At 44.7% G+C, this 17,809-nt stretch overlaps 1 protein-coding gene across 1 annotated transcript; it reads right to left on the bottom strand.

Moving 5' to 3' along the window:
• Positions 1–16,848: 16,848 nt before the first annotated feature.
• Positions 16,849–17,601, bottom strand: LOC119282530. Its single transcript, XM_037562731.1, has 2 exons — positions 17,453–17,601; positions 16,849–17,359 (listed from the first exon to the last, which is right to left on the bottom strand). Exons 1-2 carry the CDS (start codon positions 17,486–17,488, stop codon positions 16,913–16,915), a joined length of 483 nt encoding a protein of 160 aa, XP_037418628.1. The 5' UTR covers positions 17,489–17,601; the 3' UTR covers positions 16,849–16,912.
• Positions 17,602–17,809: the final 208 nt, after the last annotated feature.

Genomic DNA, 17,809 nt, shown 5'->3' with positions numbered 1-17,809 from the left:
GCTAGGGCCCCTAGGTCGCCCGCACGGGAGGCGGCGGAGGGGTAGGGGAGGGGAGGGGCGGTCGCGATCCGTTGTCGGCGGCGGCTTGTGAGGGAAGGACCTGTGGAGAGTTTTTTGTCCTAGGCGGTAATTCCGGCCAAACAACGAGCATCCGAACTTGGTTGGATATGGATGCAACTCTAGCCAATTAAGAGCTAAGACATCTGAGAATAGAGACAAGGAATGGGCAGCCATAACAAGCCAATAGAAAAGACAAGGAATGGGCAGCCATAAGCAGCGACATAAACTGCAAAGAGAAATGAGTTTAAAAATTAAATAGTACTACTGTAGATGGAGGGAGAGAGAGTAGACCAAGCATTGACAAAGATTCACTCATACCGACTCTACTCCCAAAGTAGACACACCAGGTTGGAGTGCGGCATTTCGATGCCCAGGCCCATCTACGCCTGGTCAGAAAAAACTCAAAATAAATACTAGAAAATTTAAAAAAAATCTAAATATTTGTTGTGTCGTAGATAATTTTATACGTGAGGTTAGTCCTAATTTTTAGATCATTTAAACATTTTTACAGCAAAAATAACAAATCGGGTCAGAACAGTACGTGAACAGTAAATATTTTTACAGACCCCGAATTTGTCTTTTTGCGCCGAGCTGCTCGGATGTCCAATTGATTTGAAAATTGAAGCGAACCGCACACATCAAATTATCTATCATACAAAAAAAATATTTTTTTTGAATTTTTCTAGTATTTGTTTTCATTTTTTTCGTGTGCGTCTGGGCCTGGGCTCAGAACTGGATTACCGAGAGTCTCACTATACACAATAGCAATAATAAAAAAGATATACTCCCTCCGTTTCTAAATATTTCAAATGAATTACACCATACGGATGTATATAGACATATTTTAAAGTGTAGATTTATTCATTTTGCTTCGTATGTAGTCACTTGTTGAAATCTTTAGAAAGACAAATGTTTACAAAACGGAGGGAGTAGTTGGTAACTCGGCCGCCACTGATGTGCTCTCGTGGAGAGGAGGGGCAGACCAAGGGAAGGAGCTAGTACATCAGGGCGTCTTCAATTCTTAATTTATATTCAGAGAAGAGCCAGGAAACAAGAACGAGACAACGACATTTTCATCATAGTGAACTTATTTTTTTGAAATTTCCGTTCTATTCATCTTTAAACAACATCTCCATCATAGGAAACTTGTTCTCTTTTTGAAACTTCCTATCAATTTGTCTTCAATTTTGGCAGTACAACAAACACCAAAAATAATAAAAATTACATCCAGATACTTAGACCACCTAGCGATGACTACAAGCACCGAAGCGAGCCGAAGGGCGCCACCGTCATTGTTCCTCCCTTGTATCAGAACTTGTTGTATTAGACAGTCGAAAAGTTATCATGCTAATGCCTTATAGAACCAGCGCACCAGAAAAGCAACCATCATCGATGAAGAGAAGCATAGTTGAAAGTACCCAACTTGAAGACACACAAACATAGACAGCCGAAGAACGGATCCGAACATATCCACCAAGACAACAACCGACCGAATCCCGTCAGATCCGCCGAAGACACACCTCCACATGCCCTCCGACGATGCTAAATGCACCACCGGGACATGGACTAGGCGGGAAAAACCTTATTCCATCCTCAGAGAGCCGTCGTCGTCCCTCCTACCTTAACAGGACACAGATCCTAACAAAACTCAAAGAAACACTTAAAAATGAAGTCTACCCGCCGACAAGGGCTGAGATCCACTGCACCCCATGGCCATAAGGCAACAGAAGACGTGGCAGATCGGCGATGCTGCCAACGAGAGACAAGAACCCTAAACGCCTTTTTTCTTGGAAGGAGAGACGAAGGGTAAAGAGATGCGTGTGTGTCCAGTTTGCCTATCAAATTTATTTGGAACACCAATGACTCACCATCTTTGCCAATCCAATGCACCTGCCCATGCTGGAAGGTGGCGTAATTTTCTTTCTTCATGCTAGCGTGATCTCTCAGGTCCTTATCATTTCGGAATAAAGTTCAGATATATATCCTCTTTCCCTAGTGAAAGTTCTTTAGAAAAAATTGTACGTGTGTTAGGGGAGTACCCGGAACATAGTTTCTGGTTATTTCAGGATCGGAAGAGAAATTGCTGTCTTAAGCCACTAGCCAGACAGGGAGTGGGGCGTTTTAGAGCTCGGTCTTCAGGGCGGCCAAAACTTTTGAAAAAAAAAATTCAAACTTCTCAGCTTCAAATAAATCTGAAAAAAATAATACAAGTAAATAAGTATGTGACGTGGATATGCGCAAAATTTTAGGATGACATACCTCAAAATGTGATCTGTAAAAAACAAATTCATGGACTTTTCGGATGAATAGTACATCTACTAAAAAGCTTCAGATTTGTTCCTGTTTTTTTGTAGCACTCGTTTTAACGTATTTCATCTTGAAATTTTACACACTTGTAATTCTTCTATTTGCTTGTAATACTTCTATTTGTTGTATCTCGTACTTTGGTTGTGAGCTACTTATTTAGGATTGTGTGATATCTTGCTAGCTTGAGCTTATAGACTAGGTTATCTTGTAGTGGATACTTTCAATATTATGCGAATTAGCCTCTCATAGGGAACGAGGGCGCTCGCTTTTGGGCATTCTTCATGGGTTGGAGGTAAGCACTCTCGCTCCTCCGAGTGTCCGACGGCTTCGACCGAGTGCTCGGACCCCGCCTGGGCTCTGCCCATTCCATGGGTTCCTGGTCCCTTTGGCCTGGTGCCCGGCCTCGCACTGGGGCATGCACCTCGGCTCCCCCGGGTGCCCGGACGTTCCTCGACCAGGTGCCCGGTCTGCTCGGAGGCTATCGCTAATTTTGAAAGTTTCATTTTTTTTATCTTACTTGTCGCATGGACTCTTGCATTTACCTATGTTCTATCGTACTATCTTTGTTGTTTAGACACGTTTGGAGGGGTTGTTGGTGCTCGTTGAACTAAGACGAAGAAGGATGAAGCTGGCAAAGACAAGTTTGTTCGTTGGGTTCTTTCTGGTCAGAATTCTCAGGCGGTTCCACAGGCTTGTGCTCGTCGGACGATAGTTCACAAGGCTTTCATTGAATCCTCTAACAGTGGCGATGATGAGGAAGGGCTGATTGTATGCAATGAAGATGACAATGATGATGATGATGATGATGAGTCCGAGAAAGGAGAAGAACAAGAGGATGTGGCATGTGATCCTATGGCCATTGATGATCTGAACAAGCTTAGAAAGTCTAAGTACCAACAAATTCGTAAGAAAGACCAATATGTGTGTGATCGCGGTGAGGGTATGGACTAGAGGTTCTATAACGAATTTCAACATCGCACCTTTGAGGAGATTCTAAAGGCGAAGATATACAACGGTGTTCCACGTCGTTGTTTGGATATGGAGTACATTCGCACTCATAATTATATTTATCCTCATATGTACCGTGTTCTGGACAAGATGGGCTTGATTCCTTTTCTACAGTACAACAAAGGCTACAATGAGGATCCCATTTTGCAGTTCTATGCAGTTGTCTACTTTCAGAGGGACTCTGGCCGTCAGTTTATGTGGAGATCAGGTGGTGCTACACTTGAGGGCTCTATGTCTGACTTGGCCACTACCACTGGGAATAATTTCTAACTTGAGCCTCATACCGAGTCTGCCATTGTGGTTCAACATACTCGTAGAAAGAAAGGCTCTTGCTTTTGCCTATAAGAGTCAACCCCACTTAGTGAGATTGGCACTATACGTGGGATGAAGCCCAAGTATGATGCTCTTTGCAAGATTTTCAAGACGTCATTGGCCCCTGAGACAGACTGTTCTGATGAGTTTTGGGGGACGACCATTGACTTGCTGGTTTATGCTCATGAGGAGAAGAAGGTGGATGTCCTCGACTTCATGCTTGAGGGAATGAGCGCTTGCGTGTTTGAAAAGAAGTCTGCCTTGTTTGCTCCATTCATTCAGGCTCTCATTGAGATGAAGAATGGTGATAGAGACAAGCTTCTTCACAAGTTTCCCCTTACTCTGCCTTCCCGGTACACCAATGTCAAGCGACGGGTGCATGTCGATCTTCTTAATCTTGTGTGCAAGAGGCCCAAGCCTAAGAAGGCGTCTGCTGCTGCTACTGAGATTGGTGGTTCCTCCTCATGAGGTGCCACCACGGAGGATCCATCAACTTTGCATGTTCTATTGCTTATTCCCCTTCTTTCTCCTAGAAGGATAAGAACATCTTGTTTCGTGGGTTTGACAATCTGTTTAAGATGTGTCAGTCCACTGCCAGGCATTGGGTTGTGGAGACCAACTTCAGGAAGGGGCAGATGCGAAAGAAGAAGGTTGGGAGAGAGCTTGAGTCTGGTGTGGCAGTCTTGAGGGCCAGAGGACACTACAGTGCTACCACGGTCACCAATCCTTGCCTTGGCTACATTCCTGAGGATGAGGATGATGATAATGCCAATGCTCCTCCTCGAACTTAGGACATCTTGTTAGCATTGTCTTGTCCCTTTTTGGTGTCTCATGCCATACGGGGAGATGTGTTCTATTAGGATTCATCATGTGCTTGGCCATTGCAAGCCCTCATGTTTTCTTTGATTCTTGTATGGTCTTGTAATACTTTTATTTGTCATATCTCGTACTTTGGTGGTGAGCTACTTATTTATAATTGTGTGAGACCTTTTGCTAGCTTGAGCTTATTATGGTTATCTTCTTATGCATGACACTGCATCTCACACATATTTTATGTCCTCAAAACACCTCTAGTTTGTGCCCGGACCCCGCTTGGGCGTTGCCCATTACATGGGTTACTGGTCCCTTTGGCCTGGTCCCCGGCCTTGCACTGAGGCATGCACCTCGGCTCCCCCGGGTGCCCGGACGTTCCTCGACCAGGTGCCAAGTCTGCTCAGAGGCTATCACTAATTTTGAGAGTTTCATTTTTTTTTCTTACATGTCGCATGGACTCTTACATTTACCTATGTTCTATCGTACTGTCTTTGTTGTTTAGACACGTCTGGAGGGGTTGTTGGTGCTTGTTGAACTAAGACGACGAAGGATGATGCTGGCAAAGACAAGTTTGTTCGTCGGGTTTGTTCTGGTCAGAATTCCCAGGCGGTTCCACAGGCTTGTGCTCATCGGATGATAGTTCGCAAGGCTTTCATTGAAGCCTCTAACAGTGACGATGATGAGGAAGGCCGGATTGTGTGCAATGCAGATGACAATGATGATGATGATGATGATGATGATGATGATGGTGATGATGATGATGATGATGATGATGATGATGATGATGGTGATGAGTATGAGAAAGGAGAAGAACAAGAGGATGTGGCATATGATCCTATGACCATCGATGATCTTCACAAGCTTGGAAGGTCTATGCACCAACAAATTCGTAAGAAAGACCCATATGTGGATCGCAGTGAGGGTATGGACTAGAGGTTCTATAACGAATTTCAGCGTTGCACCTTTGAGGAGATTCTGAAGGTGAAGATATACAATGTTGTTCCCCATCGTTGTTGGGTATGGAGTACATTCGCACTCATAATCTTCTTTATCATCATATGTACCGTGTTCTGGACAAGATGGGCATGATTCCTTTTCTACAGTAGAACAAAACCTACAATGAGGATCCCATTTTGTAGTTCTATGCAGCAGTCTACTTTCAGAGGGACTCTGACCGTCAGTTTGTGTGGAGATCGGGTGGTGCTACACTTGAGGGATCTATGCCTGACTTGGCCACTACCACTGGGAACACTTTCTAACTTGAGCCTCATACTGAGTCTGCCATTGTGGTTCAGCATAGTCGTAGCAAGGAAGGCTCTTGCTTTTGCCAATAAGAGTCAACCCCACTTAGTGAGATTAGCACTATACGTGGGATGAAGCCCAAGTATGATGCTCTTTGCCAGACTTTCAAGACATCATTGGCCCCCGAGACAGGCTCTTCTGATGAGTTTTGGGGGACGACCATTGACTTGTTGGTTTATGCTCATGAGGAGAAGAAGGTGGATGTCCTCGACTTCATGCTTGAGGGAATGAGCGCTTGCGTGTTTGAGAAGTAGTCAGCCTTGTTTGCACCATTCATTCAGGCTCTCATTGAGATTAAGAATGGTGATAGAGACAAGCTTCTTTGAAAGTTTCCCCTTACTATGCCTTCTCGGTACACCAATGTCAAGCTACATGTGCATGCCGATCTTCTTAATCTTGTGCGAAAGAGTGAAAGGATCGATATAGTTGACTAGAGGGGGGGGGGTGAATAGGCAACTAACAATTTTTAGCTTTTCTTTACCAAATTAAACTTTGCATCAAAGTAGGTTGTCTAGATATGCAACTAGGTGAGCAACCTATATGATGCAACAATAATAGGCACGCAAGCAAGCAAGGGATATAACACAATATAACTTGCACAAGTAAAGGTAGGAGATAACCAAGAGTGGAACCGATGGAGACGAGGATGTGTTACCGAAGTTCCTTCCCTTTAAGGGGAAGTACGTCTCCGTTGGAGCGGTGTGGAGGCACAATGCTCCCCAAGAAGCCACTAGGGCCACCGTATTCTCCTCACACCCTCACACAATGCAAGATGTCGTGATTCCTATATTGGTGCCCTTGGAGGCGGCGGCCAAACCTTTACAAACAAGGTTGGGGCAATCTCCATAACTGAATTGGAGGCTCCCAACGACACCACGAAGCTTCACCACAATGGACTATGGCTCCGCGGTGACCTCAACCGTCTAGGGTGCTCAAACACCCAAGAGTAACAAGATTCGCAAGGGATTAGTGGCGGGAATCAAATTTCTCTTGGTGGAAGTGTAGATCGAGGCCTTCTCAACCAATCCCTAGAGAATCAACAAGTTTGATTGGCTAGGGAGAGAGATCGGGCTAAAATGGAGCTTAGAGAATCAATGGAGCTTGGAGATGGAAGAGGTGGTCAACTCGGAGAAGAAAACACCCCTTATATAGTGGAAGAACAAATCCAACCGTTATCCACCAACTCAGCCCGCGAACACGCGGTACTACCGCGTAAACAAGCGGTACTACCGCACGGGCCTGCGGTACTACCGCGGTGGACCGCGGTACTATCGCTGGCACGCCAGGGGCCAGCACTAGACATGATGTGCTAAGACAAGGAGCAGTAGAACCACTGGCGCGTAACTACCGCGCCCCCTTGCGGTACTACCGCAAGGCAGGGATAGTCAAGGCTGAGAAGGCACAGACATAAAAAAATTACATCCCTGACTACTTCCGCTGAGTTTAGGCCCATGCAAAAATCCGACATGGTACTACCGCAAGCCTAGCGCGGTACTACCGTGTAGGGCGCGGATGTAAAAAATTACATCTGCCCCTACTTCCGCTCATGCTACTGTGCCTGGCCAGAGCTCATGGTACTACCGCGCCCAAGACGCGGTACTACCGCGTAGGGTGCGGATGTAAAAAATTACATCCGCCCCTACTACCACTCGGGCAGCAGTGCCTGTACTGAGGCCACGGTACTACCGCTCCAAAGGAGCGGTACTACCGTGAGCACTCATGGTACTACCGTGCAGGATGCTGGTACTACCGCAAGGTCATGCGGTAGTACCGCTCTGGGGAGCAGTACTACCGCCTGCCTCAGTACAACAACATTAGGAGTCCTTCATTTTGCCTAGACACGGAATGACGGAGGATGCTACAAAGAGCCAAGGGAAAGGTCGTGCAAAAAGAAAAGATTCCAACACGGACCCCCTCTTAATAGTACGGCTTTCCTACGACGCAAATCCACCAAAAAGAAATGTACAGAAATGCTGTCTTCAATAGTCTTCGAGGGGCACCAAATCGTCTTATGTTTAGACATGATATATCTGAAACGCTCAAAGCACACGATTAGTCCGCAAAGCATTGTCATCAATCACCGAAACTACTAAGGGATAAATATGCCCTTACAATCTCCCCCTTTTTGGTGGATTGATGACAATACAGGATTTGCACATAGGGATATAAAATGAATCAACGGCAAACCCACCATCTATAAAATATAGACGGGCTCCCCCTAGATGTGTGCACTCTGGAGAAGTGTTTTGGACTGCACAACACACATACTAGGATCAACACTGCCCCTATATTTTATAGACAAGGCATCTCTTGCAACAATATAACTAACACTGAGCAAGTAGGCAAGATAATGAATATGAGCATAAAGAGAAAGGCACATGATAGCATAGGCTCATGAACTACTAAGTAATGAAGACAATAAGATACGCAAGAGTGCAAATGTCTTACACCATATGATAGATAACTTGGTCTTACGAGCACAAACCAAATCAAAGCAAACGAGGTTCAACAGACCGAAACAAAGTGACAAAGCTAAACACACGACACAAGATGCGCAAATCCTACACTCTCTCCCCCTTTGGCATCGAGACACCAAAAAGTCAAAGAGGATACCTACGACACATGTGGTAGATCAGGATGAAAATGACTCGTCGTCGGTCTCGGCGGCGGGAATAGGCTCCTCCTCGGACTCCGTCCACTGATACTCCTGCTTGGCTATCCAGGCAGCCTCCGGAGTGATGATGTCCTCTGAGCCATTGGTCACATTCTTGCCAAAGAGCTTCAACATCTTCTTATCGCGCTGGCGACTCTCCTTGGAGGCAACATGGGCCCTGTACTGCCCCTGGATCTGCATGCAGAACAAAGCCTTCATCTTCTTCGTCAGCTTCTTAGCCCAAGAGGGCTCATTAGAGGGAGGAATGTATCCATCAGAACTGTCCTCATTTGCTTCCTCCTCCTCGATCTCATCCTCATCCACAGCCATCTTGGCAACCTCGGCCTCAGCAATAGTGGTGGTGTTAGCCCATTGGCTCTTGATGTAGAGCTTGATGGGCTCATGACGAATCCAGCTAGGGGCAACAAACTCATCATCGGGATAGAGCTTCTCCCAAGTCTTGGAGATCAAGAGGAACAGGTAAGGCCCATAGATGGGGACCTTATGGTTGAACACCGCAAACTGAAGCTTGCACCACATGATATGTGAGACATCAAGTGGTTGCGTCTGAGCATGACGCGCCTCCTCACAAAGAAGCATAATATCCACAAGATAGGCATGCACCTTGTCCTCGTCACCGATACGCGGGAAGAGGGACTTGCGGAAGAGCCGATGCATTATGTCAAGGAAGGATTTCAGCACCCACACCTTCTTATTGCTAGGAAGCGTCTTCTCAACAAGGAGGGGCTGGAGCTTGTTCTTGTTGGCTGACTCAGGGTTGGCATGAGGGAGAACCCCAACGGGCGAGTCGAGCCCAGCATCAGGAACCTGCAGCAACTCCATGAAGTCCTTCCATGTAGTAGTCAACTGTTGCCCATTGGTCATCCATATCATGGTCCTTGCCTCATCAAACTGGAAATGGACTGAAGCAAAGAACTGAGCCACAATTTCTGGTTCAAAGTCCAGGTGAAAGATAAGCACGTGCTCAATGCCAAACTGCTCCATCAGGTCCAAGGCCTCACCAAAGTAGTCATGGTGCTTATCCTACCTCATGTGATTCATGTCGATCCAGTGCATGTCCACGTAGATGTTCTTCTTGGCCTTGATCACATCCAGATAGATAAGGTTCTGCTGCCTTGTCCAGAACAGATCATTCCCTCTGAAGTTGGCACGGGGATTCACATAGGGGTTGATCTTCCTTCGAACAATGAACTCAGCCAGTGGTATCTCATCCATGCCCATGGTGGGCTCCTTGAGCTTGGTGCCGGTGTGCTTGGTTCTGCGTTGGGAGGCATTGGAGCGCTTTGGAGCTTCATCTGGGTTGCGCAGGCGCTTCGAGCCCGTGTCACGGACCAGATTCGACCGATGAACATTGGAACCGGAGCCACCACCTAGACACACAACACAAGAACACGCAAGAAAAACGAGAAGGATCAGTGCAAAGTTCACAGCAAAGCAAATGAAACAAGTAGGAATAACATTGGGTAGTTGCTACTAGGAAGGTTTGATGTCAGCGGTAGTACCGCTCCAAGGTACGGAATTAAAAATTTACTGCCGCTCTAGCCGCGGTACTACCGCGCCGGGACGACACGGTAGTACCACGCCTAGAGAGGAAGTAAAATTTTACTTCCGCGCCGCGCGCGGTAGTACCGTACGAGGCGACCACGGCGAGAGCAGTAGTACCGTGCGGGGGGAGCGGTAGTATCCCTCGAGTTCAGATCTACACAGAATTAGATCCAAAATGCCGCAAAATGGAGCGGTACTACGGTTGGTCAAAACTACCAAGTAGCAACGATCCAAATAGCATCTCTACTGCAAAACGACTCTCCTACACCCTACTCTTGCAAAGATTTGGACTAAAATCTCAAGAACACAAGCATCTCCCCAAAAACCTAGAGACAAGACAACGAAGAAAAAAAGCAAGGGATTTGGGGAAAAACCTTGGTCCATGGCAAGAGGGCGAGGTGGGGAATGATCCCACCGGTCGGAATCCGAGGAGAGCGGCCGGAGACGGAGATCCGACGAGGTCCTACGGCGCCATTCTTGGGCAGGAGAGAGAGAGACGTCGTGGGGAAAAAGAGTTGAATGGGTATGGGGGAGTTAGAACTCCCCCTGTCTGCTCATAACCCCCACGCGCTCACGACTGTGCAGTAGTACCGCACCTCATTGTAGTAGTACCGCCCGGGCGGAAGTACCGCACGCTGGGCGGTAGTACCGCTTGACCAGCAACAGTAAAAAAATACTGTCGTGCTGGTTGCAGTAGTACAGTGTGTAGCTCCTGTGGTAGTACCATAGACCCAAGAAAATGCATGTTTCGCCACCGAAAGAAGAAAACAGCCTTTGCAACACAACCTTCATGCAACCGGACACACCGCAAGGGCTAGCACGTGAGGCAACACAAACACAAACACGACTCAAATGAAGGCAAAAGACAACAAAGACAAAAACACGAAACAAAACTCTCATGAAGAGAGGGCGATGGCCGGAGCCACCTATTTATGAGTCAATTGGTATGGCATCATGAAGAATTATCCATGGGCCCATGACCAAAACTCGTCTTTGAAGCACAAGTACCATCAAAAATGGCTAATGTGAAAGAGTTGATCAATTTATGCATAATGGGGGAGGGAGAGTTCATTGAGAGAACAACACCCCCCCTATGTCCATGCCTACACCTAAACAAGATATCAAGTTGAGTATGGTGGGGTGTGCAAGGGTTCAAACTACATTGCTCGAATCAATGATATTTAGCTCATGCCTTAATTCGTGAAATCTTGCTTCATCCAAGGGCTTCGTGAAAATATCTGCAAGGTTATCATGAGTGTTGACATATTTGAGCGTGATCTCCCCTCGCCTAATGTGATACCAGGTGAAGTGATACCGAATCTCAATATGCTTCATCTTGAAGTGTTGCACCGGGTTGAGAGAGATATTGATGGCACTTTCATTGTCACACCAAAGAGGCACTTCGTCACAAGTGACACCATAATCCTTCAAAGTTTGCCTCATCCATAGAAGTTGAGAACAACAACTACCACCAGCCACATACTCCGCCTTGATGGACGAGAGAGACACACAACTTTGCTTCTTAGAAGACCAACTTACCAAAGAGCAAACAAGAAATTGGCACCCTCCAGAGGTGGACTTCCTATCCACTTTGTCTCCCGCCCAATCTGAGTCAGAATAGCCCAAAAGATCAAAGTTGGCTCCTCTTGGGTACCATAAGCCAAAGTTTGGGGTATGAGCCAATATCAAAAGATTCGCTTAACCGCCACAAAGTGGCTTTCCTTAGGTGCGGCTTGAAACCGTGCACAAATTCCCACACTCAACATGATATCCGGTCTAGATGCACAAAGGTAAAACAAGGATCCAATCATGGAGCGATATACCTTTTGATCCACCGCTTTACCATTGGGATCAATGTCAAGTTGGCATTTGATGGGCATTGGAGTGGAAGCCGGCTTGACATCACTTAGCTTGAATCTCTTGAGCATGTGCTACGTCTTGAGCTTGCGTTGGTTTTCCTTGAAGAGGAAAGGGTGATGTAGCACACTAGCGTAAGTATTTCCACTAGTTTTTGAGAACCAAGGTATCAATCCAGTAGGAGGCTCCTCACAAGTCCCACAAACCTACACAAACAAACAAAGAACTTGCAACCAACGCGATAAAGGGGTTGTCAAACCCTTCACGGCCACTTGTGAAAGTGAGATCTGATAGAGATAATATGATAAGATAAATATATTTTTGGTATTTTGTGATATAGATGCAGAAAATAAAGATGCAAATAAAAGTAGATTGAAAGCTTATATGGTAAAGAATAGACCCGAGGGCCATAGGTTTCACTAGAGGCTTCTCTCAAGATAGCATAAGAATTACGGTGGGTGAACAAATTACTATCGAGAAATTGATAGAAAAGCGAATAATTATGAGATTATCTAGGCATGATCATGTATATAGGCATCACGTCCATGACAAGTAGACCGACTCCTGCCTGCATCTACTACTATTACTCCACACATCGACCGCTATCCAGCATGCATCTAGAGTATTAAGTTCATAAGAACAGAGTAACGCATTAAGAAAGATGACATGATGTAGAGGGATAAACTCAAACAATATGATATAAACCCCATCTTTTTATCCTTGATGGCAACAATACAATACGTGTCTTGCAACCCTTTTTGTCACTGGGTAAGAACACCGCAAGATTGAACCCAAAGCTAAGCACTTCTCCCATGGCAAGAAAGATCAATCTAGTAGGCCAAACCAAACCAATAATTCGAAGAGACTTGCAAAGATAACTCAATCGTACATAAAAGAATTCAGAGAAGATTCAATTATTATTCATAGATAAACTTGATCATAAACCCACAATTCATCGGATCTCGACAAACACACCGCAAAAAGAGATTATATCGAATAGATATCCACAAGAGAGGGGGAGAACATTGTATTGAGATCCAAAAAGAGAGAAGAAGCCATCTAGCTATTAACTATGGACCCGAAGGTCTGTGGTAAACTACTCACAACTCATTGGAGGGGCTATGGTGTTGATGTAGAACCCCTCCGTGATCGATTCCCCCTCCAGCAGAACGCCGGTGACGGCTCCAAGATGGGATCTCGCGGATACAAAAGGTTACGGTGGCGGAAATATTTCTTCTGTGGCTCCCTGGATGTTTTCGGGGTATGAAGGCTTATATAGGAGGAAGAAGTACGTCGGTGGACGCCCGAGGGGTCCACGAGACAGGGGGGCGCGCCCAGGAGGGGTGGGCGCGCCCTCCTATCTCGTGGCCGCCTCAGCTACTTCTTGGCTTGCACTCCAAGTTCTCTGGATCATGTTCGTTCCAAAAATCACGCTCTCGAAGGTTTCATTCCGTTTGGACTCCGTTTGATATTCCTTTTCTTCGAAATACTGAAATAGGCAAAAAAACAGCAATACGGGCTGGGCCTCCGGTTAGTAGGTTAGTCCCAAAAATGATATAAATGTGTAAAATAAAGCCCATAGACATCCAAAACAGGTAATATAATGTTGGGGAACATAGTAATTACAAAATTTTCCTACGCACACGCAAGATCATGGTGATGCATAGCAACGAGAGGGGAGAGTGTTGTCCACGTACCCTCGTAGACCGTAAGCGGAAGCGTTAGAACAACGCGGTTGATGTAGTCGTACGTCTTCACGGCCCGACCGATCAAGCACCGAAACTACGGCACCTCCGAGTTCTAGCACACGTTCAGCTCGATGACGTCCCTCGAACTCTGATCCAGCCGAGTGTCGAGGGAGAGTTCCGTCAGCACGACGGCGTGGTGACGATCTTGATGTTCTACCGTCGCAGGGCTTCGCCTAAGCACCGCTACAATATTATCGAGGAGGACTATGGTGGAGGGGGGCACCACACACAGCTAATAGATGTCAAGGATCAATTGTTGTTGTGTCTTTGGGGTGCCCCCTGCCCCCGTATATAAAGGAGCAAGGGGGGAGGCGGCCGGCCTAGGGAGGAGGCGCGCCAAGGGGGGAGTCCTACTCCCACCGGGAGTAGGACTCCTCCTTTTCCTTGTTGGAGAAGAAAAGAGGAGGAGAGGGAGAAGGAAAAGGGGGCTGCCCCCCTTGTCCAATTCGGACCAGAGGGGGGGCGCAGGCCTCCTTCCTTTTGGCCTCTCTCCTCTATTCCCATATGGCCCAATAAGGCCCATATACTCCCCGGCGAATTCCGGTAACTCTCCGGTACTCCAAAAAATACCCGAATCACTCGGAACCTTTCCGAAGTCCGAATATAGTCGTACAATATATTGATCTTTACGTCTCGAACATTTCGAGACTCCTCGTCATGTCCCCGATCTCATACGGGACTCCGAACTCCTTTGGTACATCAAAACTCATAAACTCATAATATAACTGTCATCGAAACCTTAAGCGTGCGGACCCTACGGGTTCGAGAACAATGTAGACATGACCTAGAACTATTCTCGGTCAATAACCAATAGCGGAACCTGGATGCTCATATTGGCTCCTACATATTCTGCGAAGATCTTTATCGGTCAAACCGCATAACAACATACGTTATTCTCTTTGTCATCGGTATGTTACTTGTCCGAGATTCGATCGTCGGTATCCAATACCTAGTTCAATCTCGTTACTGGCAAGTCTCTTTTACTCATTATGTAATGCATCATTCCGTAACTAACTCATTAGCTACATTGCTTGCAAGGCTTATAGTGATGTGCATTACCGAGAGGGCCCAGAGATACCTCTCCGACAATCGGAGTGACAAAACCTAATATCAAAATACGCCAACCCAACATGTACCTTTGGAGACACATGTAGTACTCCTTTATAATCACCCAGTTACGTTGTGACGTTTGGTAGCACCCAAAGTGTTCCTCCGGTAAACGGTAGTTGCATAATCTCATAGTTACAGGAACATGTATAAGTCATGAAGAAAGCAACAGCAACATACTAAACGATCAAGTGCTAAGCTAACGGAATGGGTCAAGTCAATCACATCATTCTCCTAATGATGTGATCTCGTTAATCAAATGACAACTCTTTTGTCCATAGTTAGGAAACATAACCATCTTTGATAAACAAGCTAGTTAAGTAGAGGCATACTAGTGACACTATGTTTGTCTATGTATTGACACATCTATTATGTTTCCGGTTAATACAATTCTAGCATGAATAATAAACATTTATCATGATATAAGGAAATAAATAATAACTTTATTATTGCCTCTAGGGCATATTTCCTTCAGTCTCCCACTTGCACTAGAGTCAATAATCTAGTTCACATCATCATGTGATTTAACACCAATACTCACATTTGTATGTGATTAATACCCATAGTTCACATCGTCATGTGATCAACACCCAAAAGGTTTACTAGAGTCAATAATCTAGTTCACATCGCTATGTGATTAACACCCAAAGAGTACTAAGGTATGATCATGTTTTGCTCGTGAGAGAAGTTTAGTCAACGGTTCTGTCATATTACAGAGTCGTATGTATTTTGCAAATATTCTATGTCTACAATGCTTTGCACGGAGCTACTCTAGCTAATTGCTCCCACTTTCAATATGTATCTAGATTGAGACTTAGAGTCATCTGGATCGGTGTAAAAGCTTGCATCGATGTAACTCTTTACGACGAACTCTTTTATCACCTCCATAATCAAGAAATATATCCTTATTCTACTAAGGATAAGTTTGACCAATGTCCAGTGATCTACTCCTAGATCACTATTGTACTCCCTTGCCAAACCAGGGCAGAGTATACAATAGGTCTGGTCCATAGCATGGCATACTTTTATAGAACCTATGACTGATGCATAGGGAATGACTTTCATTCTCTTTCTATTTTCTGTCGTGGTCGGATCTTGAGTTTTACTCAATTTCACACCTTTGCAACACAGGCAAGAACTCTTTCTTTGACTGTTCCATTTTGAACTATTTCAAAATCTTGACAAGGTATGTACTTATTGAAAAACTTATCAAGCGTCTTGATCTATCTCAATAGATCTTGATGCTCAATATGTAAGCAGCTTCACCGAGGTCTTTCATTGAAAAACTTTTTATTCAAGTATCCTTTTATGCTATCCAGAAATTCTATATCATTTCCAATCAACAATATGTCTGGCACATATAATATCAGAAAGGCTACAGAGCTCCCACTCACTTTCTTGTAAATACAGGCCTTTCCAAAAGTCTGTATAAAACCATATGCTTTGATCAACTCATCAAAGCGTATATTCCAACTCCGAGATGCTTGCACCAGTCATTGATGGATCGTTGGAGCTTGCACATTTTGTTAGTACCTTTAGGATTAACAAAACCTTCTGGTTGCATCATATACAACTCTTCTTTAATAAATCCATTAAAGAATGTAGTTTTGACATCTATTTGCCAGATTTCATAACATGTGACAATTGCTAACGCTGTGTTCAGATGTCTGTATTCGATACCTTTGTATTGAATTGGTTTCATTTCCAATTCGGAGAGGAAACTGTAATGGACATGAATACAAATTCACATGTTCGGTTGCTCATGGAATTGGGCCATGGAATCTCAATACCAAATCATGTTCGGATGACATACTATGGAATTGCATATGCTTTGTGTTTTATGCATCAAATCAAATATGTACAATTTGTGAGTATAATTGAATTATTATATAGCAATAAAATGAACAAATATATATTCTAGATAGAAAGGCATGACGACACCAAATAATATTCACACATGAATAGGAACAGTGATAAATTTCTAACAACAACAACAATAATTATGCGAACAGAGTGCAAATTTTTAACCAGAGCACATACAACAACACGTAGTTCGGATATGTAGTTTCCAAACTCTCAACAACAACAACACATAGTTCTAAATTTAACATCACCGCACTAGTTCAAATAGGTTCAAGTAGTTAAACAAGACAAGCTGAAAAGCAACATTTGAATAAATTTAAGGCAACACTAATAGCCAAGCCTTCCTCATTTCCATGGGCAACTCCATTAGAGCTTCAAACAAACGCTCATTAAGAATCAGCTTCCCATATGATCGCAACATGTCTGGCTCTGCCAAGTCTGGTATCAACTGAAGTGCAGCAAGAATTGCCGCAGGAGTGGTAGCTTTTGGCAGTGGAAGTGGATCAGTTGTCTTCAAAGCATCCTTGAGAGTAGCCCTCATTTCTCCAATCATGCACATAATGGACTCACTTGTTCGTTGCCTCTTTGGTGCCACTTCTGGAGAGATTTCTATTGGTTCTGCTTCTGGATCTGCAACAGTCTCAGCACCAGTCATCGCACCTTCACCATTGGCATGATCTTTTGAATATATGATAGATATGGACTCCCAATGCTTCACTACTTTGGTCTTGTAGGAAGCTAATCCTTTCTCTTTCTTATTAGCCTACAAAATACACACAAGCGAAGAGTAAAGTTGTTGTCCTGTTATGTGACATACTAAAAAGGTAAACATGAATGTGCATATTATGATGGTTACCTCCACATATTTGATCCAGACATCATCACTATCCATTGATAGCTTATGATTCACCCAATCCCACCCAAAACCACTTTGGGAAAGTATCTTGGTAATGACTTCATAGTACCTGTCGAAAGTTCTAAGCCTTCCCAAAATGTTGTCCTTTGTGATATCCTTGTTGCACTTCTCCTTCACATTCCTTATGGCTTCACATTCCATGTAATTAATTTAGCGTCATCCCCCGTCTCAAGTTCCAAATCATCTAGTTCATGGTCAACTTCTGGAAGCAATAGATCATCCATCACATGTTGCCTATCCCTTGCAAAGTTGTGTAACACACAACACGCATTAATAATTCAAATATGCACAAAATTA

Source organism: Triticum dicoccoides, chromosome 3B (assembly GCF_002162155.2).
Source record: "Triticum dicoccoides isolate Atlit2015 ecotype Zavitan chromosome 3B, WEW_v2.0, whole genome shotgun sequence".
Lineage (NCBI taxonomy): Eukaryota > Viridiplantae > Streptophyta > Magnoliopsida > Poales > Poaceae > Triticum > Triticum dicoccoides.
The sequence above is the reverse complement of the archived record's forward strand: the minus strand, read 5'-3'. Positions and strand labels throughout refer to the sequence as shown.

Bases quoted from the DNA above. Each gene is read 5' to 3' on its own strand.
- LOC119282530 (XM_037562731.1), bottom strand. From the start codon at position 17,488: ATGGATAGTGATGATGTCTGGATCAAATATGTGGAG. The intron at 17,360-17,452 runs GTAACCATCATA...TGTATTTTGTAG, and splicing joins TCTGGATCAAATATGTGGAG to GCTAATAAGAAAGAGAAAGG.